The sequence below is a fragment of the Antechinus flavipes genome, chromosome 4 (assembly GCF_016432865.1).
Source record: "Antechinus flavipes isolate AdamAnt ecotype Samford, QLD, Australia chromosome 4, AdamAnt_v2, whole genome shotgun sequence".
Lineage (NCBI taxonomy): Eukaryota > Metazoa > Chordata > Mammalia > Dasyuromorphia > Dasyuridae > Antechinus > Antechinus flavipes.
In genome coordinates this window covers 286922565-286949301 of record NC_067401.1, presented here as the reverse complement: position 1 = coordinate 286949301, position 26737 = coordinate 286922565, and the positions used below count along the sequence as shown (strand labels likewise).

Genomic DNA, 26737 nt, shown 5'->3' with positions numbered 1-26737 from the left:
CAACATTATCCCTTGCACTTGCTTTTGTTCCGATTTTTCCCCTCCTTCCTTCCACCCTCTCCCCCAGATGGCAACCAGTCGTTTACATGTTAAATATGTCACACTATATCCTAGATACAATATATGTTTGCAGAACTGAACAGTTTTCTTGTTGCACAGGGAGAATTGGATTCAGAAGGTACAAATAACCTGGGAAGAAAAACAAAAATGCGAGCAGTTTATATTCATTTCCCAGTGTTCTTTCTTTGGGTGTAGCTGCTTCTGTCCATCCTTGATCAATTGAAACTGAGTTAGGTCTCTTTGTCGAAGAAATCCACTTCCATCAGAATACATCCTCATACAGTATCGTTGTTGAGGTATATAATGATCTCCTGGTTCTGCTCATTTCACTCAGCATCAGTTCATGTAGGTGTCTCCAAGCCTCTCTGTATTCATCCTGATGGTCATTTCTTACAGAACAATAATATTCCATAACATTCATATACCACAATTTACCCAGCCATTCTCCAATTGATGGGCATCCATTCATTTTCCAGTTTCTAGCCACTACAAACAGGGCTGCCATAAACATTTTGGCACATACAGGTCCCTTTCCCTTCTTTAGTATAAGATGTACATGAGTAAAGAAAGTTTCCACTCTGAAGAAATTTTTCTAATTTAACATTTTATTTTCCCCCCATATATAAAAAAGTTTTTTAACATTTGTTTTTAAAACTTTTGAGTTCTTGATTTTCTCTTCTCCTCTCTTCCTACTCACCAGCCCCACCCCTGCCCCCATTGAAAATAAAAGTAATTCAATAAGAATTATCCATGACTTGCATTTCTTTAAAAAATTATGTTGAATCCCATAGTTTAGACGAAATGAGAAACCCCCATTCTTACCCATGAAATCATCTTAAAGACTCAAAGTCGGAGGTCCAGATAATTGACTTTATGCGAGAATCAAGAGATAAAATCATGACAAATATTTTGGAATCAGTGATTTTTACCAGTGCAGGTTTTTTCTATGCTGACACAAATTTATTTATTTTTTTTATCTAAATAGAGAATCTTGAATTTCTAGGGCTGAAATAGCATCATTTATTGGCCAGCCCTTAGTTGATGAAACTTTTAGAACTTGTTGAGACTGATACTTACACAAAATATTTTACCCTTAAAGACTTTCCAATTTGCCAACTCCCTCAAGCTTAAAGTCATTTAAGAATTTATGGTCACCTCCATGTAAGATAGGACTATGGAATAAGTCATTTATGGAAAAATAGATGATTCTTTCATCTATTACTGGTTAAAAAGGGTAAGGGTTTCGTGCCAAGTATGAGAAATTCACAGAAACATGGAAACGTGTATGAAATAATGCAGAATGAAATAAGAAAATCCATGAAAATATATACAATGAATATAACAGAGTAAAAAAATATTAAAATAAATCACTCTGAGTAATTATTTTAAAATAATTTTTCATTGATATCTTTGATTTTTATATTGTTTACATTTCTCCCAGTATCACTTTCCCTGCCCTGCTCCCAAAAAAACATCTTATGTCACAAAAGAATTATTTTTCAAGAAAAGCAAAAATAGAAAAAGAGGAGGGGGGAAAATCAGCAAAACATATCTAGCATTTAACATGGTGTCTGACATACAATAAGTACTTAATAATATTTATGGATTGACTGATACTGAAAAAGTGTAAAAATCTATGCCATATTCCACTTATCTGTAGATCTCCTACCTTTACAAAGAAGTAGGGATGGGTGCCTTCTCATATTTTCTCTTTGGGGCCAAGCTTGTTTTATTATTATATTTTAACTCTGAGCGATTATAACGTCTAATCTTGGCCCCAGAGAAAAGGAGCAGCACCTCCTTTTGGGTGAGAAGTATAAGCTTATGGATGAGGAATGCAACACACTAGATCAGACATGGTTACTCAGTTGGTTTGACTTCACATTGTTACAAAGAAAGGAGTGGGGGGATCCAGAAGGATGTCCAGAAAGGACTGGGATATAGAAGCAAGTAAAAACTCATTTTAAAAGAATTGTGGGTTTTTTTTCTGATAGCATTTAGGCCATTGTCATATTATATCAATTTACCAGATTTGACCATTTCCCTCTACATATTGCCCTGGAGGCCTTGTGAAAGGTCTTCAATAAAGAGGCTTTTATTAAGGGCCTATTTATTTCAGGGACTGTTTTGGGGGTTAGCAGGGGATGAAAAGACAAAAGCAAAACTATCCTATTCCTTTTGCTTTTCAATTTAAAAAAATGTAATTTATTTTAATATACATTGCTTTATGAATCGTGTTGGGAGAGAAAAATCAGAACAAAAGGGAAAAACTATGGGAAAGAAAAAGAAAACAAAAAAAAGTCAACACAGCATATGTTGATTTACATTCAATCTCCATAATTCTTTTTCTGGATTCTTATGGCATTTTCTGTCCAAAGTCTATTGGGATTGCTTTGGATCACTGAAGATCCAGGTCTCTCATAACTGATCATCTCACATTTTTGCTATTGCTGTGTACAATGTATTCCTGGTTCTTCCTCTTTTGCTCAGCATCAGTTCGTGTAAATTTTCCCAGGTCTTTCTAAAATCAGTTTGTTCATCATTTTTTATAGAATAATAATATTGTATTACCTTCATATATACTTCAACTTATTCAGATATTTCTCAATTGATGGGCATCTACTCATTTTCCAATCCCTTGCCAGCACAAAAAGGGCTGCTACAAACAATTTTGCACATGTGGGTCTTTTTCCCTCATGATTTCCTTGGGATACAGACCCACTAATGGCACTTCTTTAGGCATAGTTCCAGATTGCTCTCCAGAATGGTTGAATCATTTCACAATTCCACCAACTATGCATTAGTATCCCCAGAACTGTTCTAAAGGATCTTATTGGTAAATATGATGTGGACTTAATTTCTTTCCCTGCTTTTATCAGATATAACTAATTCCCAGACTATCCTGTTTGCGTAGAGCGATTGTGAGGATGAAACTCTTTATCAAGATTCCATTGTCTATCCCCCACCTCTAAGCATCTTCCAATAACTTTTGAGATATTGATGAGCATACCTTTGGACAGGTCTGCCAGGTGCATTCCATCTGGCTCTTCCTTGATCCCTCTGAGTTCCTGCCTTTACTTCCTTGGTTTCCCTGAGAAACCCCCAAGGCTATAAAAGATCTGCTCATGGTGAATCTCTTTGCTAAATTCTTTTCAGGGTTAACCCACTATGAGGTTCCTCTCTCTCCCTCCTCACAGTGCCTTCCCTTTAATGACATCTTTCTCTTTACTATAATAGCTCACTCTGGTTAGTCTGCCTAACTCCTCTATGGACCTCACCTGCCAGTCAATGGCATCTTTAGGTCTTATGGCATATTGCTTTAATGGATTCTTTCAAATTCCTTTCCTTGGTAAACTTAAGCTTGGAATGTCCTCCCAACTCTACTTCATATGTACCACTCCTGGTGTCTATTTTACATCTTCATTTTGTCTATAACCTCTTCTCCCAAAAAGTCTACCTTTTGGCAAAGAGAATGGCCATTGTGAATTTGTCACATGTTTATTATGAACTAGGAATTGCTACCCTGACCTCATCAGTATATAAAAAACACATACAAAGTAGACACACAGAAATCTGGATGTTGGAAAGATACCAGCAGGGATGGTGGGTGATAGGAGGGTTTTAGATCCCTATAGAGAGAGGGACAGTAGGAAAGCTTCCATGTAGAAGATGACACTTGGACTGAGTCTTAAAGTAAACAAGAACACCCAAGAGATAGGGAATGCATGCTAAGCAAGGGATTCAGCCAGTACAGACAAGATGGGAGATGGATTATTATATGAAATGAAATAATATTGTGAACACTTAGCATAGTTTCTGGCACTTAGTAAAATATTTGTTCCCTTTTCCTTTATGCAAAGAACAGCAAATAAAACAGTTTGGCTGGAATTTAGAATTTAGATTTAGAATTAAGAGAGGAATAATGAAAAATAAAGCTGAAAAAGCAGGGAAGAGCTGAGTTTTTAAAAAAAAACCTTTTAATAATCATAACTACATAGCACCTATTATATGAGAGATACTATGCTAAATGCTTTAGAAATATTTCTTTTGATCCTTACAATCACCCTGGGAGGTGGGTATTGTTATTATCCTCATTTTACAGATAAGGAAACTGAAGTTAAAAGACTTGTACAGGGTCATATAGCTTATGTCAGGCAGAATTTGGAGTCAAGTTGTCTAGATTTAAAGTCCAGGGCTCTATCACCTGTACCACCTTGTTGCCTTGTGGAGGAGGAATGCTGGAAGGAAAGGAAGAGAAGAAGGGAAGAGACAAGTGCATTTATATTACACCTGCTACTTGCCAGGGATTGTGCCAAATGCTTTATTGATCTTATCACATTTGATCCTCATAACAACCCCTCAAGTTAGGTGTGTTATTCCCATTTTACAGTTGAGGAAACAAATGGAGGTTTGTTTGGTTTTGGGTGTTTTTTTTTAAAATAGCTAAATGTATAACACTGGCCTTAAAAGATCCTGGGGAAACTAGAGTTTCCTGAGTAGGGCACTGACACAATCAGACCCGAGTTTTATGAAAATCATGTTGGCAATTTTGTGAAGGATGGATTGAGGTTCAGGGAGGCTAGGTTAGAAGAAATGTGAGTCTCAGGAGCAAGGTGAAGGGGACAGATGACTGAAATATAATGGAGGGAGAAACAATAGAATTTGGCAATTGATTAGATAATAATAATAACAGCTAGGATTGACATCGTGCTTTAAGGCTTAAAAAGCCTTTTTAAAATACTTCTTGGTGTATATCTTCACAGTAACTCTGGGAGAGAAGTATTATTATTATCCCCATTTTACAGATAAGGAAACTGAGGTACACTGCTGTCAAACTACTTGCTCAAGGTCACACAGCTAATAAGAATCTGAAGATGGATTTGATCAGATCTCTTCCCAACTTCAGGTCCAGCACTCTATCTACTACAATACCTCTCTTTCCAATGAGTAGAATTTCCAGGGTGAGGAAGAGTGAGGAGTTGAGGTAATACTTGGGTTGCACATGTGGGTTTGACGCAAGGACAGTAGTGTTCTCAGTAGAAATCAGAAGTTTGGAAGAGATATGGGTTTTAGGAGTGAGCAGGTGATAATGAGTTCAAGTTTTGTGCATATTGAGTTGGGACATCAAGTTGGAAAGATATCGCAGGGGCAGCTGGGAACATGAAGCTTTGGAGAGAGAAGAGGAGGGTTTTATGGCCAGTTCTGGGAGATGTGATCATCCACTAAGTGGATGAGATGAAAGGGATTATTAATCTACAGTTAGGCGATGTGATGTGGATGATTATGATTCCGGAAAGGAGACTGAAGAATGTTGAAAACAGGTGAGACGGGAGCTATGAGAGCAGAGTCATAAAAACCAGAGAGGAAAGAATATCTAAGTGGTGGAGAAGGTGGACTGAGAGGAAAGGCCATTGGACATGGAGAAGGTGGTCAATATGGCAAATGCTGTAGGCAGTGGGCATCTAGGAGGATGGAGACTGAGAGAAAAGGCCACTGGATGGACCTAGTGGGTTGTTATCCTTTGTTCTCAAAGAAGACCAAAAAGACATCACTGTGTTAGAGTCGAGTTACAGTGTGTCTGACTGTGGCTGGTCAGACCAATCAGAGTGCCCTGCCACAGGTCAGACACAAAGAGTCCTTATGAACATTTGGGATGGAGTCTCTAAATTTGTGCGTCTTGTGTTTCTTCTGGGCTAATTCAATTCTGCTTCACTGGTTAACAGTTATAGTTGAATTATGAGGTCTCAATCAGAGGATTTAGAATAATAATCTGCATCTAGGCACCTAGGTGGTACAGTGGATAGAGCATTGGGCTTGGAAGACTCATCCTCATGAGTTCAAATCTAACCTCAGATGATTTTCCCCTTTTTATTCTGTTTATTATAGCACACATTGCTTTTCTGTTTTTTTCTGTTTACTATAAACACACATTGCTTTATGAATCATGTAGGAAGAGAAAAATCAGAGTGAAAAGAAAAAACAATGAGAGAGATTTAAAAAAAAAATTTTTTTTAATGGTATTTTCTGTCCAAGTCTATTGGGATTGCTTTGAATCACTCAACCACTGAGAAGAACCAAGTTTTTCATAGTTGATCATTGTACATTCTTGCTGTTATTATGCACAATGAATTCCTGGTTCTGTTTGTTTCACTTAGCATCAGTTCATGTAAATCTTTCCACAGACTCAATCACTTATTAGTGTGACCCTGGATAAGTTACTTAACCCAGTTTGCCTTAGATCTGTAAAATGAGCTGAGGAAGGAAATGGCAATAATTTTTTCACAGATATTATCTAAGAAAAGGAGGAGAAAATATAGGACAATCATTGGAGGGAATAGTAGGATTGTTGGTTTTTTAAAGGATGAAGATACTTACACATTTTTGTAGGCAGCATGATATCCCTAGCTTCCTTTCAGTCCAACTAAAATTCAACCTTCTACAATCCACTACCTTTTAATTCTAGTGCCTTCTCTCTGTTAATTATTTTCTATTCATCCTATGTATATATATTGTTTCATATATATTTGCATGTATATTGTCTCCCCCTTGAAGGGAGTGATAGTCTTTTGCTTCTTTTTTGTATTCCCAGTACTTCAGGAATGCATATAGTAGGCAGTTAATAAATGTTTATTGCCTAACTGACTCAGGCTAAAGTAGAAAGAAAGAGACTGAAAATTAAAAAGTGAGAAGAATAGTGATAGAGAAATTCTCTAAGAGTCACAGTCATTAGCAGAAGTTAATTCTTCATCCTTTCTCATAGGAGCCCCCCTTCTTTCCCTGACTAGGAAAAGGAGGAAAGTAAGGAATCTTCTTTACAGAGAAACAAGTCATAGTCATCAGTATTTATGATTTAGATTTTATATTTATGTATATATTTTTTGCAGGGAGAAAGCAAAGCTACCATTTCAGTATAATCCCTGCCCAACATGGGAAAAACAAGGTATAGTATTCATTGGGTGAACATGCTTTCTGTTCAAGTAGTATCAAATAACAAAGCAAAACAAAAACCCAGTGTTTGCATGACAGGGTACTTCCCTGCAAAATTCCCTGTTTTTGTAAATACTTGTCTGCAGCCCTTCAGTCCAATCCCATTCGATATATTAACTCAACAAAGAATTATTGAACACATGCTACATAAAGACATTGGGTTTCTACTAATAATTAATCTTAATTCGTGTGTGTGTATGTGTGTGTGCTTTCCTGATACTTGGATGGTTTTTAGTCTTAGACAATACAGCTTTTGAAAGTGGCCAAACTTCACCGTTAGGGAGTTGAACGCCTTTCACAGGACGTTTTCAGACAGACTGATGGGTACATACAAAGTGTGGTGAGTGGCTAGATCTGTCTACCAACCACATCTGTTGTCTGTAAGCACGCACTGAATATAGCCTGGTTGGGGTCCAGCAGAGGTTGGCTGTTGAGGGTTTGGCTCTGGGCGAGGTTGGAGGGGATGCAATTGAATGTAGCCTCAGGACTATTTCTCAATATGATGCTCCCTCATCATGATGTAAAGTTCAAAAATCTATCAGCAGCTGGAATCAGGGAGCTAAGGAAGGCCAAGAAAAGTAGGGCACTGATCCAACAAAAGCAATTCTTGGCAAAATAGAACTAGTTGTCTGCGTCTCATTATCAGTGTGTGTGGCCATTATTCTTATGAGATGAAGTCTCCATTTTTGGCAGAAAGGGTGACAGACACTCGGGTGGGTTGTAGTTGGACCGAGTTTCCCTTCTCTTTCTCTCTTGTCTTCAGTGTCTTTTTGTTTTCTATGTCAATGGTATGCTTGGAAGCTTTCTAACTTTCTGAATGCAAAACCACCCTTATCTCTTTATGAAAATTACCCAGGCTTTACCCCTTCCAGGAAGTCTGCTCTGCTTGCTAGCTGACACCTTCCTTTTTTCTGGTCTAGCACTTGTGTGACCCAAATCAAGACAGAATTAAAAATTAAAGAATAAAAACAAACTGAAGTTAATTCTCTAGTTGCTAATCAATGATGACAATAATGATGATAATTTCATACTACAAGCTGAAAAAAATGTAATTCTTTCTTAATACTTACTAAGACATGGCCCTACTGACTAGCATTATTGGTCAAAAGGTAACTCTGTAGAATGATAGAAAACAAATTCCAATACTACAAATATAGAATTCAAAAACATTCTTGAGTATTCAATCAATAAACTGTATTAGAACCAGAGCATTTTCATAGATTGAATTGTGGCCCACACTTACTCAGATATAATATGGAGGACATAACTAATAAATGTTACTCTGCTAAATACTAGTGCAGGGATAATCTCAACTTTGGGGAATGAAAAATTTTCAAAATACAGAAATTTACTTAAATTAAAAAAAAAATGATGTTGATGAGACCATTGATAATAGTGCCTACTATGTGCCAGGCACTGTGCAACGTGTTTTACAATTATTTTCTCATTTTATTCTTGCAACTATGGAAGTTAGATGCTATTATTATTCCTATTTAAAATTTAGAAAACTGAGGTAAACAAAGATTAAGTGAACAAAGATTAAGTGACTTGCTTAGCTAGTGAGTATCTGATACCAGATTTTGAACTCGGGTCACCTTGATTCCAGGTACAATGCTCTATCAACTTCATCACCTAGTGCCATGGGAGAAGTGGATGAAGTACATATCATTCTATTTGTTTCTGGAATTGTGCTTCAGATCCTTTCAGTGAACTTACAGAAGATAAATTTATAATCTGATATTTTTATTCTACTATAAAACAACTATTTTTGTCCAACTGACCCATAAATGATATAAATACTATATATGCATATATGTAGTCTATAGTAAATATAAAAGGATAATAGTAAGATAGTACCTTTCTTCAGAATCATTTCTATTTGAATTCCATTTAAAAAGAGATGATAATGAGATAATAACAATAAAAGGCTGCCTCCTCAGTTTCTTCATCTGTAAAATGAGGAGAACAAAAACATCTATTTCCCAGAGTTATTGTGAGAATAAAATAATATTTGTAAAGAACTTTGCAAAAGTTAAAGTGATATACAAATTGCCAGTTATTATCATTAGTCAATTGATAAACATTTATTAAGTAAATATGTTTATTATTTATTAAGTGACAATGCCAGGAATTGTGCTATTGGGGATTCAAAAAGAAGCAAAAGACAGTCCTTAGAAGAGTTTATGACCAAACAAAAGATAGAGAGGATCACAGTAAATAAAACAGACAATTTTGATTACAGGATGTGTGAAAAAGTTTTTACACAAACAAAACTAATGCAGCCAAAATTAGGAAAAAAAACAGGAAACTGCAAAAAAAATTTTTTGCTTCAAATCAAAATTTACATTTCTCTGATAAAGGCCTCACTTTTCGAATAAATAGAGAATTGAGTCAAATTTATAAAAAATATAAGCCATTCCCCAGTTGGTAAATGATCAAAGAATACAGATAATTTTCAGAGAGCAAATCAAAAGGTATCAATAGTCACATGAAAAAATGCTCTAAATCACTATTAATTAGAGAAATTCAAATTAAAACAAATCTGAGAGTCTACCTCACACCAAAGACCAACATGACAGAAAAGGAAAATGACAGGGCTCATGGGAGGGGATGTGGAAAAATTGAGACACTAATGCATTGTTGATGGAGTTGTGAACTGGTCCAACCGTGAAAAACAACTTGGAACTATGCCCAAAGAACTATAAAACTGTGCATATCCCTTGGCCCAGCAATACCACAATTAGGCCTATAAACCAAAGAGATCAGAAGAGGGAAAAGGTGTGGTCTGTACAAAAATATTTCTATCAGTTCTTTTTGCAGTGGTAAAGAATTGGAAGACAGGATGCCCATCAAACTGGAAAATGGCTAAACAAGTTGGGGCATATGATTGCAATGGAATACTACTGTGCTATAAGAAATAATGAACAGGATGATTTCAGAAAAACCTGGGAAGACCTATGTGCAAAATGATGCAAAATGAAATGAGCAGAAACAAAAGAGCATTGTATGTAGTAATAGCAATATTATAAAGATGGTCAACAATGACAGACTTAGCTACTCTAATCAATACAATGATCCTAGATAATTCCAAGGGATTTATGATGAAAAAATTCTATCGTACCTCCAGAGAGAACTGATGAATTCTAAGTACAGATTGAAACATATTTTAAAATTTTTCTTTATTTTTCTTGTGTGTGCATATGTGTTTTCTTTTGCAGCTTAGCCAATATGGAAATGTGTTTTGCATGATTTCACATGTATAATCGATATCATATTGCTTCCCTTCTCAAAGTGTGGGGGAGGGGCAGAAGGGAGGAAAAGAATTTAGAACTCACTATTTTTTAAAAATAAATGTTTAAGAACTTCTTTTTACATGTAATTAAAAATATTTAATGAAATAAATAAAAAATATTTTGTCAAAAAAAGATAATTCCTGTTTTCAAAGATGTACAAAACAAACATATATAAAGACATATAAAACAAATTATAGACAGGAGAAATGGAAGACAATGAACAGAGAGAAGATACTGGGATTAAGAGGAGATGGGGAAGACTTCCTACAAAGGTAGGATTTTAGTTGGGACTCTAAGAAAACCCGGGAGATCAGTAGTTGGAGCAGAGGAAGGAGAACCTTCCAGGCATGAGAAAAGGTTATGGAGGGCTTTGACTGACAAACAGCATTTTGTATTTGTTCCTTCAGGTAATTGGAATCCACTGGATGGGCCACATGATCAGTCACACACCTAAGAAAAATCTCTGTGGTGGTTGAATGGAGGATGGATTGAGTGGTGAAGGACTTAAGGCAGCCAGACCTATCAATGGAATATTGTAATAATAATCCAGGCCCTGTACTAGGATGGTATAGAAGTGTCAGAGGAGAGAAGGGGGTATATTCAAGGGATATGAGAAAAGTGAATTCGGGCAGGCCCTGGCCACATTCATTCTCATTCTGGGAATGAGACAGTGAGGAATCCTGGATGACTCCGAGGTTGTGAGCCTGGGGCACTGGGAGAATGGTGTTGCATTCTCCCAGTAATAAGGAATGTAGTGGGTTTGGGAGAGTTTCGGGGTGAAGATAATGAGTTCTGTTTTGGACAGACTGAGTTTAAGATATCTACTGGACATCCATTTCAAGAGGTCTGAAAGGCATTTGGAGACGCTCGGAATAGAGATCAGCACAGAAGTCAAAGCTGGATAAGTAGATTTGAGAACCATCAGCAGATGAGAGCTGATGAGATCACCAAGTGAAATAGTGTAGAGGGAGGAGAGAAAGGGGTTCAGGACAGAGCCCGGTGGGACACTCTCAGTGGATATGACCTGGGTAAATGGGGAGAGAACCAGGAAAGAAGAGCCTTGAGAGAAGAGAGTATCAAGGAGAGGAGGGACAGGGAATGGTGACATTGTCAGCAGAAAGAATTATGTCACACAGAGGAACACACTCAGCCCAGTTTGGGACATACTGAGTTGGAGGGGCAGGTGAGACATCAGCGTAGATGTACATATGGAGCCTGGGGACTGGAAATAATAAAATTGGAGTTATTTGCCTAGAGGTGTCTACACACCTAGAGGTGTTCTCCAGTGTCAGAAGTGCAGGGAGGTCGCAGAGGGCCACATAAGTCAAGGCTTTAGAACCTCTGAGGAAGGAGATTCAGTAAAAGTGGAACACAGAAGCTAGATTTTGCAAAGGTGAACATTTTGAGAGAAATGAGCAGAGCATCTGGTCAGATGGACCATTGTAGTGGGAAGGGCCTCCCAAGCTGATCTGTACCAGAACAAGGGCTGGGCCTGGGCTCTCCCTTACAAGCGGTCACCCAGCCCTGGGATGAAGATCCCTAGTGGACGCTGGGGTGGGGGGAGTGGACGATGCAGAAATGTTGGTGGCCATCAGCAGAATGACACAGAAACCCAAGGTCCCGAGGCTCTCCCAGCTTCCACATCTAGAGCAACGTTTCCAGTTCTAGGAGCATCTTAGCAGAGTCGCAGCCAGGGATCCAGAGGGAGGGAGGACCAAGGAAAAAGCAAACCAGAACAATACACACAATGACTACTCTATCACAATGCCGATGAGATCACTGAAGTGAGCGCCAAGGAGAAGAAGGTTTACTGCCAAGGGAGGAAACTCCCTCTGCCCATGCAGGCTGCCAGTCATGGTCTTGGGGAGTTGAGCATTTAAAGGGAGAGTGACTTGCCTAGGATCCCGTGGCCAGGGATTTGAACAAAATCTTTCTGGCTTCGAGGTTTGCTCTCTTTCCACCATGAGATGCTACATCTAAAGATTAATACAACCATCCATTTCTAGTGGAGGGGAAGCATCAGCCTCCCAAGCAGTAGCTCATTTTGCTTTTGTTCATCTTTGAGAATGAAAGATGAACAGTATCCACCCATTTTGCTCCTATGTAAAAAATTTATTTTTAAAATTTAATGTTTATTTTTATTTTTTAAAACATTGACTCTTTATTGTATTCTCTGCAATTTAAAACTATTGCTTCTACTCCTGCATTCTGACCGGAGCAAGAAAAAAAGTCATAATGCTTCAATCAGAAGAGAAAGAAAAAAAATTCAGTATTGATACATATTTAGATAAGTCTTGAATTATAGAAAATTTGTCATTGATTTAGCCTTCCTACTTTGTGAAAGAGAAGCCAGGCAATTTAATCACCGTTGCCACCAATCATGATCATCATTGAAAATGATTCTACTTTCACTTCCACGCTTAATATTGCTTACTAAGAACCAGAATCTGGAACAATCATAGAAAAACACTCTAAGGAAAATGGTCCTAGGCTCTATTGACATAGTGGAGAAACAACTGCACTGGGAATGGAAGGAAGTAGTCATTTATACGTGCTTACTGTGTGCCAGGTATTGTGCCAAGTGCTTTACAAATTTTATCCCATTTGATTTTGGAATAAAGAAGACCCTGGTTCAAATACTGCTTCAAATATTTACCAGCCATGTGGAACTGGGCAAATCATTTAAGTTCTATGGGTCTTAGTTACCTCATCTGTCACAAGATTGTTGTGAGGATCAAATAATATAAAGTGTTTTGCAAATTTTGAAGTGCTTTTAAAATGTTTATTATAATAGTCATTGGGATTTTTTGGTACTTTCCTAACAAATTCATGAAAAGATAGGTGGTCTCATAAAAGACAGGACCCATGAGTATTTAGACAAGGTATATTTAAGGAGTTCTTGGGCTATTCTTCAAGGCTCTCTCTGAAAAGAGACAAATCCAGCAGCAGCAGCTAATTGCTTTGTCACTTCTTCTATATCCTGTAACATGAACTCACCCTTACACAATTCTCCAGTGTCATTGGGAGCTCAGCCTTTTACTTCAGGCCTTAGAAGAAAGCCCTATTTACTGAGTTCAGATTCTTTGAAAGCTGATCAAACAACAGGGCAGGAAAGGGCGAGACCAGTGGATGTTAATTAATCCTATACTGACCATATTCATCTTTTAAAAAGGAAAGTTATAACATTTTGATGCCCTTGAAAGAGAATGCAATTAACCTGAAGGGTGGAAGATTGTTTTTCTTCCATGAATTATTGTGGAGCATGAACTCAGGGCTGGAAGGAGTCTCAGAGAATATCTGGTCCAATTTCCTCATTGCATAGAAGAGAAAACTGAAGCCCAGAGAGGTGGATCTATGAAATGACAGAAGGAGTCCTCAGATATAGGTCTTCTGTTTCCCCATTCTATTACAACAAACTGCTTTTGAAGAATGCCATAGTTCAGTTTACTCATTAAAGGAAAATAAAAGAGCCTTCATATACAAACATTTGTGTATCGTGTACATACCTACACATGGATATATGTGTGTACACACATATATATATATATATATATATGTCTATAGAGGAGTATATATCAACATACCTGGGTATATACATATATAAGTGTATGTGTAGAGTTTAAAGCTTGAAAATTATTGATACACATTATACACACTTTCCATTTATTATTATTTCATTTGTTTCTCTCAACAACTCAATGAGCTGTTTCAGATACTAATATCCTCACTTGATAGTTGAGGAAACTGAGACTCATAGATAGACGTGTGTGTTGTGGTTGTTTGTTCTTGTTCAGTCATTCAATCGTGTCCGACTTTCCATGACTCCATAGCCCATAACATGCTGGGCCCTCCTCTACTCTGCCATCTCCCAAAGCCCATCCAAGTTCATGTTCATTGCTTCCATGACATCATTTATCCATTTCATCCTCTGCCATTCCCTTCTTCTTTTACCTTCAACCTTTTCCAACATCAGGGACTTTTCCAGGGAGTTCTGTCTTCCTCATCACATGGTCAAAGTATTTAAGCTTTGGCTTCAGTATCTGGCCTTTTAATAAACAGCATGAATGAAATACACACACACACAAATGCACACATATAAAGATAGATTCCCAAGACAAAAAGTCTGATATGTGTGAATAGAAAGATACTCCTTCTGCATATGAGTTAATAAATATTAGCACTAGAAAATCAATTGATTTAGTTGCATTTTAGCAGCATCAGCCCAGTGTCAGTGGAGAGACTTCTGTCCCATGAGAGAGGTAGAATGTATGCATATACACACATACACATGGGTACACATGCACCACGTGGTGCGTGTGTACTAACGTCCCACCCTGGACATTTATGCTCTATACACCTATTATACCACATATGGCATAGCCATGTTACATGCTATACACACATCTGGCTTTTATCTATCTTTAATGTGTTTATGTATCTATATTTATCTATAACGTGATTAGTCACAAGATATGAATAGTTTTTTTAAAAAATTAATTACAAACTCAGCAACTGTACGGAAGAGTGCTCTAAATCATTAATGTACATAGAATCTGGATTCTTTTCTTGGTCCTATTGCCCACAAGCTGTGTAACCTTCGGGTCATTTAAGCTCTCTGGGTCTCAGCTTTCTCCTCATATATAACATGAGATGATAAGATCAGGTGACCTTGCAGCTGTAAAATTATGATCCCCAAAAAAGAACAAAACAATAGCTCACATCCCTCAAACTAAAAATATGGCAGGGATAGGGAACTTGTAAATGAGCAAACTCCCTCTACCAGTGAAGGATGGTCCCCTTTCTGCAGCTTAGAGTTTTAGAGAATTAACTAAAGTACTGAGAGGTACTTGCCCAGAGTCACGCAGCCAGTACATGTCACAGACACAATTTGACTTCTGGTCTACTTGGCTTTAAAGAACAGCTTTCTATCCATTATGTCAACTCCATTATGTAATGATAAGTGGTGGAAATAATGTTAGAGGCATTATGGGAAGGCAGAAACACTAATACATTATTGGTAAACTTGTAAATTGTCTGTCCTTTCTGAAAATAATTTGGAATTATTCCTCAAAAATAAATTTAAAAATTAATTTTTTGATCTATTATTTCTACTCAGGGCACATACGTCATTCAAGGTGGTCAAAGATAAAAAGAAAGGCCTCATATGTACCAAGATATTCACAGCAGTATTTTATGTGGTAAAATCAAAACAAAGAGGGTAACCCTTAATTGAAGAATGGCTGCACAAACTGGGGAATGTGAATGGAATGGAATATTACTGCTTTTTAAAAATGACAAATATGAGAAATTTAAAGAAATTTAGGAAGACTTGTAGAACCAATATTATGAATTCAAATGTATCTTACCTGTAGGGAGGACAGAGTCTTCTTTAGCCTTTTCTGACATAACTAAGGCTATTTCCTTGTTAACTTTTCTTAGCACCTCATGGATCATGTGACTTTCAAGATCTTCCAGAAGTTTTTGAAGCTAGAGTAAACAGAATTTGAGAGTCAGCCTACCTTTTGGGTATATAATTTAAGCTTTCAAGATGCTTTCCCCCCTGCTATATATCTTCCCTATCCTCTTGTAAAAGGAGGGGAAAAGGCTTCCTAGTGACATCAATATACTACAAGGGCTTCTTGGGTAGTAAATACTAACGTCTAAATCAAATGTCTAAAGCAAGTATTGGTTTACTAAAAGAAAGAGAAAGACAGAGAGAGAGAAAGAGAAAGAGAGATAGAGAGGAGAGAGAGAGAGAGAGAGAAAGAGAGAGAGAGAGATGGGAGAGGAGGGGAGACAGAGAGACAGATGGACAGACAGAGACAGAGACAGAGAGAGACGGGGGGGGGGGGAAGAAGAAGAGAGAGAGAGAGAGAGAGAGAGAGAGAGAGAGAGAGAGAGAGAGAGAGAGATTAATTCAGTATTGAATATTTATAACTTAAGGCTACTTCCTTTGGGACCTTAATGCAGAGAGAAATATCCAAGTCATTGTCATACAGAAGCACATATAGATTGGGAAGAATGATGAGAAAACCTGGTAATTTAAAAATCCATGCATGACAATTATAAACTAGGCCAATTGTCTCCCCCACAGAGTCAAAATGGGCAAGGGGATCAGTGCCAGCCTATGCAGGGAAAAGACATGGACTTGGGCTTAATAAAATAAGGCAGGCATAAAGTACATGCTATTTCAATAAATAGGGAGGGACTCTACAGGGAAGCAAACATTTACTTTTCCTTCACCATCACCCTCCATTTTTTTATTTCCATGCAAACTTCCTTAATCTGAAAATTTCTCTCTGGGTTTCAGTTTTCCCAATTTGATCTCAATCCCTGGAGTAGCACTCCTAAGAAACTCTGCTTTCTGACCTCCATTTTGCCGGCCTCCATTTTAGCCTCATTTTGGCTCCTGATTCAAACCCTGCCCATCTTTTCTCAGGAGGGGATTTTTCCTTCAGATTGGAGACCATCTTATTCATCAGAATTTTATCAGTCCCTTGCCAGGATACAGCACCAATAAAAGTGGTAAGTGCCCTACTGTCTTTTATTTTTAACAGTTCAAATTGCTCTCTTTATAGTGCTACAGATGCCTTATAAAGGGAGTGTTGCTTAGGGAACAAACAATAAGGTCAGACCTCATAGGTGCAAGTTATCGTTTCAGTTTATTGCTAGGCAACCCTGCCTGAAGCCAATGAATTACCAGATGCTTGGCTTTGCTTACTTGTCAGAAAGGGACAGCAATGCTTGTCCCTCTGGAACAGGACTGAGGCAGGAAAATACTTATGGAAGCAAGTTCTGTCTGCTACAGATAGGATATTCTCAGTATGAACATATAAACAATGTCGGGCTGTGAGAATATATAAGAATTGTGACAGAAAAATTCTAAGAGACAACTTTCACTTTTCCTCTCTCCTAATTTTTTTTATACTTGGGGAGGTGGTGATGGTGTTTACACATTGGCTTTTATGTGGAAGGCAGAATTTTACACTGTTTGGGAGGGAGAAGGGAGTATTTTTTTTATCTTAGGTTTTGGAGTAGAAATTGATGTAGCAAGTTTAATTTGAAACTTCAGACTTCCAAAACTGGACAAATTCAAGAACTCTTAGATGCTTTTTCAAAAGGAAAGCTATAGACTGATTTTTTTTATTAAAGTTTTTTATTTTCAAAACATAAGCATGGATAATTTTTAACATTGATCCTTGCAAAACCTTGTGTTCCAAATTTCCCCTCCTTCCTCCCCTCCCCTCCCCTAAATGGCAAATAATCCAATATATATTAACATGTTTAATATATGTTAAATCCAATATATGTATACATATTTATACAATTATCATGCTGCAGAAGAAAAATGAGATCAAAAAGGAAAAAATGAGAAAGAAAACAAAATTCAAGCAAACAATAACAAAAAGAATGAAAATGCTATGTTGTAATCCACACTCATTTCCCACAGATAGGCTGATTTTTAATAGACAGTTCTCTTAGGACATTAAAATGATTCAGTTTAGGGAAATTTGGTTTGCAAAGTGAGCACATTCATCTACATGGTAAAATACTAAAGTTATTAAACAACAAACAAAACAAATTTTAAAAAAAAGTAACCTGGCAGGTTTTGATTTCAACTTCCGAAGCTCCTTTGGGAGGAAGTATAGACCGACAACTTATTACAAGTCCTTCGAATTCATCTTCTTTTCCCATCTGCCTGGCTATGGTTTTCATGGTAGGGTAAAGAATATCAGATCTAGAAATAAACAAGAATAAACAAAAATCTGGTCTTTCTCTTTAAATTTCCTCAAACATTATTTTCTTTTACAAGTCAAGAGCTTTGGAAAGGTTGTAACCAGTATCTAGTAGAATGTAATCTCCTAGAGGAAGAGGGCTGTTTTCAGTTTTTACTTTGTCCCTACCCTTCTCCATAGCCTTTAATCATATTCCATATGTAGTAGACACTTCACAAATTCTTGTTGCACTGAATTGCGTTTTATCCTTGGAGGGAGGACTCACCACAATGAAATCACTGATGCATTGATGTATTTAGGTATTTTCTTTTCCTACTCTGATAGTTCCCTTCCTTGTAGAATCCCCAACAACTATTTTGTATGGCCATTTCATTCTCCTCTAAAGCCCCAATCTGATTTCACCTGTTTTTTGTGATACCTTCCCCGGGAGGAAATTTCAGTTTTTCCTTCACTGCAATAATGAATTAGGACTTGGCTGTTTGCTTTTTCTCCTCCCTATTTTACAGCAGGAGGGAAGAAATTAGAACTCCACAGAATCACAGTAGAATATTCTGTCTGCCTCCTGTCCAGACTCAGAAATATCCTTTCCTGTGGAGGATAGTGACAAAGAGTGGGACTCTTAAAAATGATCACTGTAGGACGATATTTTCATTGGCATTATCATTGGACTGGTAATATTCTCACAGTGAGGCTTTCTTTTCAGCTCCATCTGCCAGGCCCAAAGAGAATGACTGTCCTGACCAACACTGATTCCATTCTTACATATATATATTATGACTAAAATACCTAGACAACATGATCATCATTCTTATGTATAAGAAAAGGGTCTGAGAGAGGGAAATGAAGACGACTCCCAACATGGAAGAAGCAGGAAAGAGAATAAGCAGTTTCCAAGCTCTTCTCTATGCCTAGTGATTCTCTGTAGATGAGTGAGAGACTCTATAGTGAGATTCCCCAGTAATTAACGACTAAAATCATCTTTGTGAGTTCAAATTCAGCTTCAGACATTTATTAACTGTGTGATTCTGGGCAAGTTACTTAGCCCTGTTTGTCTCAGTTTCCTCATCTGTAAGATGAGCTGGAGAAGGAAACAGCAAATCACTCCATATTTTTGCCAGGAAAACTGCAAATGGGGTCATGAAGAGTTGGACAGGACTGAAACAGTCCAACAGCAATAACTAAAAAGCCCTGGGTCAGATAATGTAAGATATGTGCACTGATGACCAATATGTTATTTATTCAAGTCCCTACAATTTAACTCAAGTCAACAAACATTTTAAAAACACTTACTTAAGAACAAGGCATTATGCTGGGCACTAGAGATACAAAAATAAAAATTAAATAAGCCAGGCCCTCAAAAAGTTTCCATTTCACTTAGGGATGTACCATGTATATGCAAATAAGTAAAGAGAAGATAATTTGAGGAGGGATGGAGCACTAAGAACTTGGAGGAGGGGGAAAAAGTAAGAAAGGCTTCTGGAGGGGTTTGGTACATGATCTGAGCTTTGTAGAAAACAAGTTCCAAATTTAAGTTGTATTTCAATATATTTAACATGTATTGATCAACCTATCTGGGGGAAGGGGTAGGGGAAAGGAGGGGAAAAGTTGAAACAAAAGGTCTTGCAATTGTCAATGCTGAAAAATTACCCATGCATATATCTTGTAAACTTTCATTTATTTATTTATTTATTATTTTTATAGCTTTTTAGCTATAATTAAAAAAAAAGAATTCACATGTAAAAAAAAAAAAGAAAAAGAAAAAGAAAACAAGTTCCAAGAGGCAGAGGTGAGGAGCAAGTGCATTCTAGACGTGGGGAATCATCTATCCAAAGACTAGGGAAAAGGAGATGGGATGCTGGGATTAGGAAACAGGTAGTAGGCCATTTGGGGTGGAATGAATACTTTGCAAAGAAGAAGAATAAGATAAGCTTGAAAAAGTCAAGACAGATTGTAGAGGGCTTTAAATGCTAGAATGAGGAGTCAGCATTTTATTCCAAGGGCAACAGGAAACCAGTGAAGATTTTTTAGCAGAACATTGATGCAATCACATGTGTATTTTAGGGATATTAATTTGATTGCTTATGAAGGATAAATCCGGGAGGCGATAGACTAGAAGCATGGAGGTCAATCAGGTTATTGCTTGGACAAGAAGTGATGAGTAACTAGAAGAATGACTGTGTGGGCAGAGGGAAAGGGATGGATGTGAAAGATGTCATGGGAGTGTAAACAAGGTTTGACACCTAATTGGACTGCTGCGGGAAGTGAGGGAGTGAAAGATTTAAGGGTGATTCTAAGGTTGTGAAACCGGTTAATTACAAGGTTGGTGGTTCCCTCAATAGGAACAGGAAAGTTTGGAGGAAGGCTGGGTTTGAATTGGGGCCGGGGGTGAAGAGATAAAGAATCTGGGTTTTGGACGTGTTGAGTTTGAGATGCCCCCGGGGACACACTGTTTATAACACTCGGCATTTTCATGATAAAGCCTTGATTGTGGTGAGAAGCTGAATAATAACTTCTGATCTCAGAGGAAGGCTGCGATTACTGGACAGCACAATAAGTCAATTCTAGCTTAGAAAACAAAAGACAGAGAGCGTCCTGGTGGCCACAAATGGAGGAGTATTTGTGGATCTTCCCCGTCCCACTCATTTTAATCCAAAGTACTGTCCTAACAGAAAAACTTACCCGTAGAGCTCCCCAAATTGCTGATACAGAGTAACTGTGTTGATATCTGTCACCCTCAGTTTGAGTCGGCCCCATTCCTCCTTTAGCACTTCAAGCTGCTTCCAGATAATAAGAAAAGATCTCAGGAAAGCATAGGCTGTCAGTGGATCCCGCTGCTTCTCAAGCATCCTGGAGGTCTTTGGGCGGCCCCATGGTTGACTTCCATTTAATTCAGCCATTTCGTTCACTCTGCTCTGAAATTATGAAAAGGGAAGGGAGAAGGGTGTCAGTCAATCAACACTTATGAACGTGGGGCAGGCACTGTGCTAAGCTCTTCTCAAATATCCTCTCATTTGGCTCTCACAAGTCTTCATGGTGGGGATTGTTTTCTCTCAGTTTTACAGAGGAGAAAATTGAAACAGACAAGATTAAGCATCTTGCCCAGTAAGTACCTGAAATGGAGTGGAAGCTGGCTCTTCTTGAAGACAGACCCAGTGCTTTTATTCCCTGTACCACTTATTTAACTATTCCATTATAGTAACACAGCATAATATATTACCACAGAATAACTAAATAAATAAACTAAATCTTGCTACATAATCATCACAATGGCTGGGGCTTGTTGTTTGTGCTTTGTTTTTTGAAGAGGAACAATGACATGACCAACTGATGTCTTGACTGGCATGTGAGTTGGATTTAAGTGAGAAAAAGCTGCACAAAGTCAATCTCAGTCTCTCTTCCAGAGTCATCAAAGGCCAGTTGCAAGACAAAAGTCAGGATGGTCGATGATGGCCTGGGATGCTGAGGATGAACTTGGAGTCTTCAATGTCCGCTTCAGCTGCCTTAGTGGCTGTGGGAACAAATTGTTCTCCAGCGCCCACTCCACTGGGGACAGTCTTCCCATGTCTGGAGTAGACATTCTGGTCAACTGGCCTGAGCCCACAGTTATTCTCAAACTGGTTTAGCCCATCTTTGCGGCTGTTGCGCACACTACACTTTCTTGCTACTGCAGGAGAGAGGTGAGGGAGAGGGGGCACTAATGGGGGCTTATAATGCAACTTAAAGTTTTCAAAACATTAATGTATATTAGTGTAACAACTCTATGAAGTAAACACCAGAGCCATCATTATTCCTATTTTACAGATGAGAAACCAAAGTTGAGAGACACTAAGGGTTCTGTCCATTTTTCGCAATGTTCAGAATGTTAAGAAGCAAGTTTTGAATCTATCTCTTCTATCTTCCAGTCTTCTCCCATACAGAGAGTGATAATGGAAGGTAAATATTCTATTAAAAAATATAAATATTGCAAAGAGGAATCAGAGAAATGAAAGCTTACTTCTGGTTTAAGAGGTGAGAAGAAAATCAGGAGTGTTCTTGAGCTGGCTTTCACACATCATAATATTCTTTGATGCCAACATGAGCAGATTATATATTCTAATGGGCTGTGGTTTATAATTACATTTGGGGGGCAAAACTATCTTTTCTGCTCTATATGCATTTTTTATGGAAGCCCATAAAAAAGATGAGTGCCTCTCTAAATTTGTTGACTTGGCCTAGGGCCTGTTTGGTTAATATATGTGGGTTTTCTTTTTTTGTTTCTTTTTACAAAACAAAGTGTTGAGTACTTTTTTTTTTTTTTTTTTTTGCTTTAATATCCTTTTTCTTTTATTTTTTATTTTTTTTAATTTTAAATTTTATTTTATTTAATAATAACTTTGTATTGACAGAATCCATGCCAGGATAATTTTTTTACAACATTATCCCTTGCACTCGCTTATGTTTCGTTTTTTCCCCTCCCTCCCTCCACCCCCCTACCCCAAGATGGCAAGCAGTACTATATAATATCCTTTTTCTTTAATAATATCCTCTAACTACATGTTAAAACAGTTTTTAACATTTTTTTTTAAGTTTTGAGTTCCAAATTCTCTCTCCTTCCCTGCTCTCCTCCATGAGCCAGTAAACAGTCCAATCTAGATTATATATGGGCATTTAGGTAAAACAGGTTAATAGAGGTTTTCAGAGGTGTTTTTCTTCTGAAGAGAGGCACCATGCTACGGGGAAAGAATGTGGATTGGGAATCAGAGGACATGGGTTTTGCTACTTAATAATTATGTGACCTTGGGTATGTCCCTTGTTCACTTAGAACTTCAGTTTCTTCCTCCATAAACTGAAAAGGTAGATTAGATGACCTCTGGTTTCCCTCCAGCTCTAGAACCAAGATCCTCCCAGGATCCTCTGCACTTTTAAATGATCATACTTGACCCTTAACATCTGCCCTGGAAAAGGTCCGAACTTCTGCTTAGCCTCTAGACTTAAAGAAAGCAAAACACAAATGACTAAACCTCTTGGGGCAATCAGGGGATCACAGTTATGACCTAAGGCATATTACTCAGTATCCCCAGGGAAAAAGGACAGAAGAGGGCCTCTAAGGACCAACCAGAAACGGAATGGCGTGAATGGCCCTTTGTCCCCGGGCAACAAATCTTGAGGGGTGTGGACAACATTTGTGCTCTTCACAGTGAATCTACAATTACATGTAAAAACCACAATTGTTTAAGTAAATTATAGCTTGAAATTTAAAAAAGACAACTACTGAATAATAAATTCAAATTAAGGGAAGTTACCTCTCATTACAGCAGAAACAGATCACCTTCCATGACTTTTTTTTTTCTTTTTGAAGGACAGGAAAAGTAGGAGGTAGAATAAAGGAAGAGAGGGACCAAGAATAGTGTAAGGATAAAGGAAATTAAGTATCCCAGGCTAGTGATAGAAAAAGAGAGGAACAACAATGAACTTGCTGTGGACGCTGAAATCAGCTTATTCTCCTCTCTTCTCAGGAAATGCTAGGAGGAGCCTCTTCTGCTATCATGGGCCTCCATTGTCTAGAACTTCAACCTCTGATAATGTGTACTTAGCATCTTTATAAACAACCTTTGAGATAATGCTTATAGAAACCAAGTTTTCCTATCTTTTAAGACAGCCTCAGAATCGCAATATACATCCTTTATTCCCCCAACTCCTCCCTGGTTTCTCTTCTTCCTCCCTAGTTCCTGTCCTCCTACACCTTCATTTCTCCTGACCTATAAAAAATTATATTCCCCCAAACCAATTGCTCAATTCACATATGACTCTGTGTTGTAATTGCTTGAGCACATGAAGCTATTTTCACATAAAATACCAAACTTTAGTAACCTGTCACATGCCTCTGGCATAATTTCTTTATACCACAAACTGAACTATATAATATTTTTATTTTTATTTTTTATATAATATTCTTTTATTATCTATTGCTCTCCTGAATCTGTTTCCATTTACTACTTCTGCCTATTTTTACCATTATATATTGAGTTATAAGGCATGCTACAGATACTAACTTTGTTTTTTTTTAAATTTTTTTTAATTTTTATTTAATAATTACTTTATATTGACACTCGTTTCTGTTCCAATTTTTTTTCCCTCCCTCCCTCCACCCCCTCCCCTAGATGGCAAGCAGTCCTTTATATGTTGGATATGTTGCAGTATATCCTAGATACAATATATGTTTGCAGAACTGAACAGTTCTCTTGTTGCATAGGGAGAATTGGATTCAGAAGGTATAAATAACCCGGGAAGAAAAACAAAAATGCAGATAGTTTACATTCGTTTCCCAGTGTTCTTTCTTTGGGTGTAGCTGCTTTTGTCCGTCATTTATCAATTGAAACTCAGGTCTCTTTGTCAAAGAAATCCACTTCCATCAAAATATGTCCTCATACAATATCGTTGTCGAAGTGTATAATGATCTCCTGGTTCTGCTCATTTCACTTAGCATCAGTTCATGTAAGATACTAACTTTGTGCAAAACATCTTATTCTTATGTGTTTCAGGTAATTTTTTTCTGTTTTCTTTTTAATCATGAACTTAATAATTATCAACAAACACAAATACATTCCAGTATATAAGGGTTGTAAATGAATCAGGTAATAATTCTTGGCAAAGAATCCTTGCTTTTGAGATGGGAAAGCAGCAAGATGGAGGCCTTGTCTTGGCATTTATACTGAGATTGGTTCAATAAATAAATAGTACAGGTCCTGCTCTCAAGGAGCTTACAATCTACTAGATTTAGGACACAACTGCAAAAGTTTGTAAAGCATGCAAATGTTTTTTCCTTAATAGCACAGTCCTCTCCTCAAAATGCTTATATTCTACCAAAAAAAAAAATCTTGATGGATAGTGCTGTCCTGGCCAAGAAATGAACACAAGTAACTCTTATTTGTTTGAACCCACTATTCTCCACACCAGTAGCACTCAATATCTATTTATTGCCTGTGGGATTGTAGAGACACTCAGAAACCCTCAGCATTTTGAGGTTCGGGTCTAGAACTCTTTCAATACTTGATTCCTGACTGTAAGGTGGTAGGTAGAAGTAGGTAGGAGGGGAATAAATTCCCGTATCCCAGACTGTTGGTGGATGTTTTATTAGGGACAGCTTGTGGGCCATGACAAATATCCCTCTGAATTTCCTGCAGCTTTTACCATGATTTAAGGACATTAATGGCCCATATTTAAGATATTTAACTAAAAGAGATGGCTCAGAGGGAGGTGGCAATAGTAGCATACTCTGTAACTTAATATTCCCAAAGGGAAAGACTGAAAAGAGGTGAGAGACAGAAATCGAACCAGAGTGGGGTGATTGACATTTTGTCTGAGGGCACCAAAACTTGGAGAGGATTGACAACACTTATACTACTTTAAAAGGAAAAAACAAACAAAAATAGGCTAAATATATCTTTACCTAAGACAAGAAGCTTCCTCTCCCCAGTAGCTGAATACCAGGTGAATGTATCTCTATCCTGGCTCTAACTTGTTCCCTTCCCCAGGAGGGATTATGAAGAGAAGGTTCTCGGTAAGGATAGTTTCCTGTGAGAGAGACCCTGTGGTCGTTTCTTGAAACATGGACTCCTCTTTCACCCTATCCTCCAAAATTTTTCATTTCTAGGTCCCAATTTTCTTTCTTATTCCAGGCATCAGAATTACTAGTTATAGTTCTAAGAGAAATAAGTTTGTCAACCAGGTAAATTCAGTGAACTAGAAGCAGAATATAGAACACAATTTAGGATTTAATATAATACTTCTATTCAGGGGTCTCTTCATTAGATCTTTGTAATATCAAATACAATGTATGTGATACACAAGAGAAAAAAATCAAATTGAGCTTTTTTGTTTTGCTTAGGTTTTTAATTTTTAAATTTTATTTTATTTCCCAATTATATATAAATATATAAAAATAAAAGAATAAAATATATTTTTATTATGTCCCAATTATATATAAATAAAATTATTTTTCTTTTTAAAAATTTTATTAAGTATTTCCTTTTGCTTAGTTTTTAATGAGCAGTGTAATGGACAGGACACGGGACAGTCATGTAATTCTGTTTCAGTTTCCTTCTCAGTAAAATGAAAGGATTGGATTTCACAGACACTTTCAGTTCTAACTCTATGATTGGGATCCCCACCCTGACTTGTCATAATCCTTCATGTTTCAAGAGAATGAAAATGGATCTGTCCCCAACTTCAGGACCTTTTAAACAAGAGCTAAACCAGACACACTAATGGGTCTCTGGGGAGAGAATGAGGAGCAGCTGTGGATCAGCTATGCTATGGATAAGCCCAGAGGGGCGCAATTACCTGAGTACAGGACCACAGGCCCGCAGTACCTGCTTGTTTTTGTCTGCTGAGGTGTAACATCCGCGGGGATCTCCCACCATCTTGTCGTAGCTGCTCAGGAGCACATCTTCCATCAGTAACCGCACAGACACCAGCTCCCCATGGGCCACTTTTCGTTCTTGATCATTCAGCCCACACAAGCAAAACTAGGGACAGATGGCCCTAAGTGTTAGTGTGGTACAGAGCTAAAAGCATTGACTTTTTGAGTCAAAGGAACCATGCTCAAGTCTCACTTCTGATATTTTCTCTTTAGTATTAACATATTCTGGGCTTCAGACTCTGCAGATGTTAAAGGGGAAG

General features: G+C 37.6%; 2 protein-coding genes across 7 annotated transcripts in view; one reads left to right on the top strand and one right to left on the bottom strand.

The window, feature by feature from the left end:
• CD164 (CD164 molecule) overlaps positions 1–21309 on the top strand; it is a 58716-nt gene extending 37407 nt beyond the window's left edge. Inside the window, exons 5-6 of one of the 3 annotated variants that reach the window (XM_051997512.1) lie at positions 16780–16865; positions 21139–21309. In XM_051997512.1, coding sequence (XP_051853472.1) covers positions 16780–16865; positions 21139–21258 — 206 coding nt within the window. In that variant the 3' untranslated portion in view covers positions 21259–21309. Of the gene's footprint in view, positions 1–6944; positions 7001–16779; positions 16866–21130 lie in introns of those variants that run through there. The other 2 variants (XM_051997514.1, XM_051997513.1) reach the window with 2 other exon arrangements.
• Positions 1–26737, bottom strand: part of LOC127562071 (coiled-coil domain-containing protein 162-like) — a 103295-nt gene that overhangs the window by 19826 nt on the left and 56732 nt on the right. For all 4 annotated transcript variants that reach the window (XM_051997507.1, XM_051997509.1, XM_051997508.1 and 1 more), the window contains exons 11-14: positions 26428–26583; positions 20756–20988; positions 17940–18078; positions 15707–15827 (exon numbers count right to left, since the gene is read on the bottom strand). In XM_051997507.1, the coding sequence (XP_051853467.1) occupies positions 15707–15827; positions 17940–18078; positions 20756–20988; positions 26428–26583 (649 nt within the window). The remainder of the gene's footprint in view (positions 1–15706; positions 15828–17939; positions 18079–20755; positions 20989–26427; positions 26584–26737) is intronic.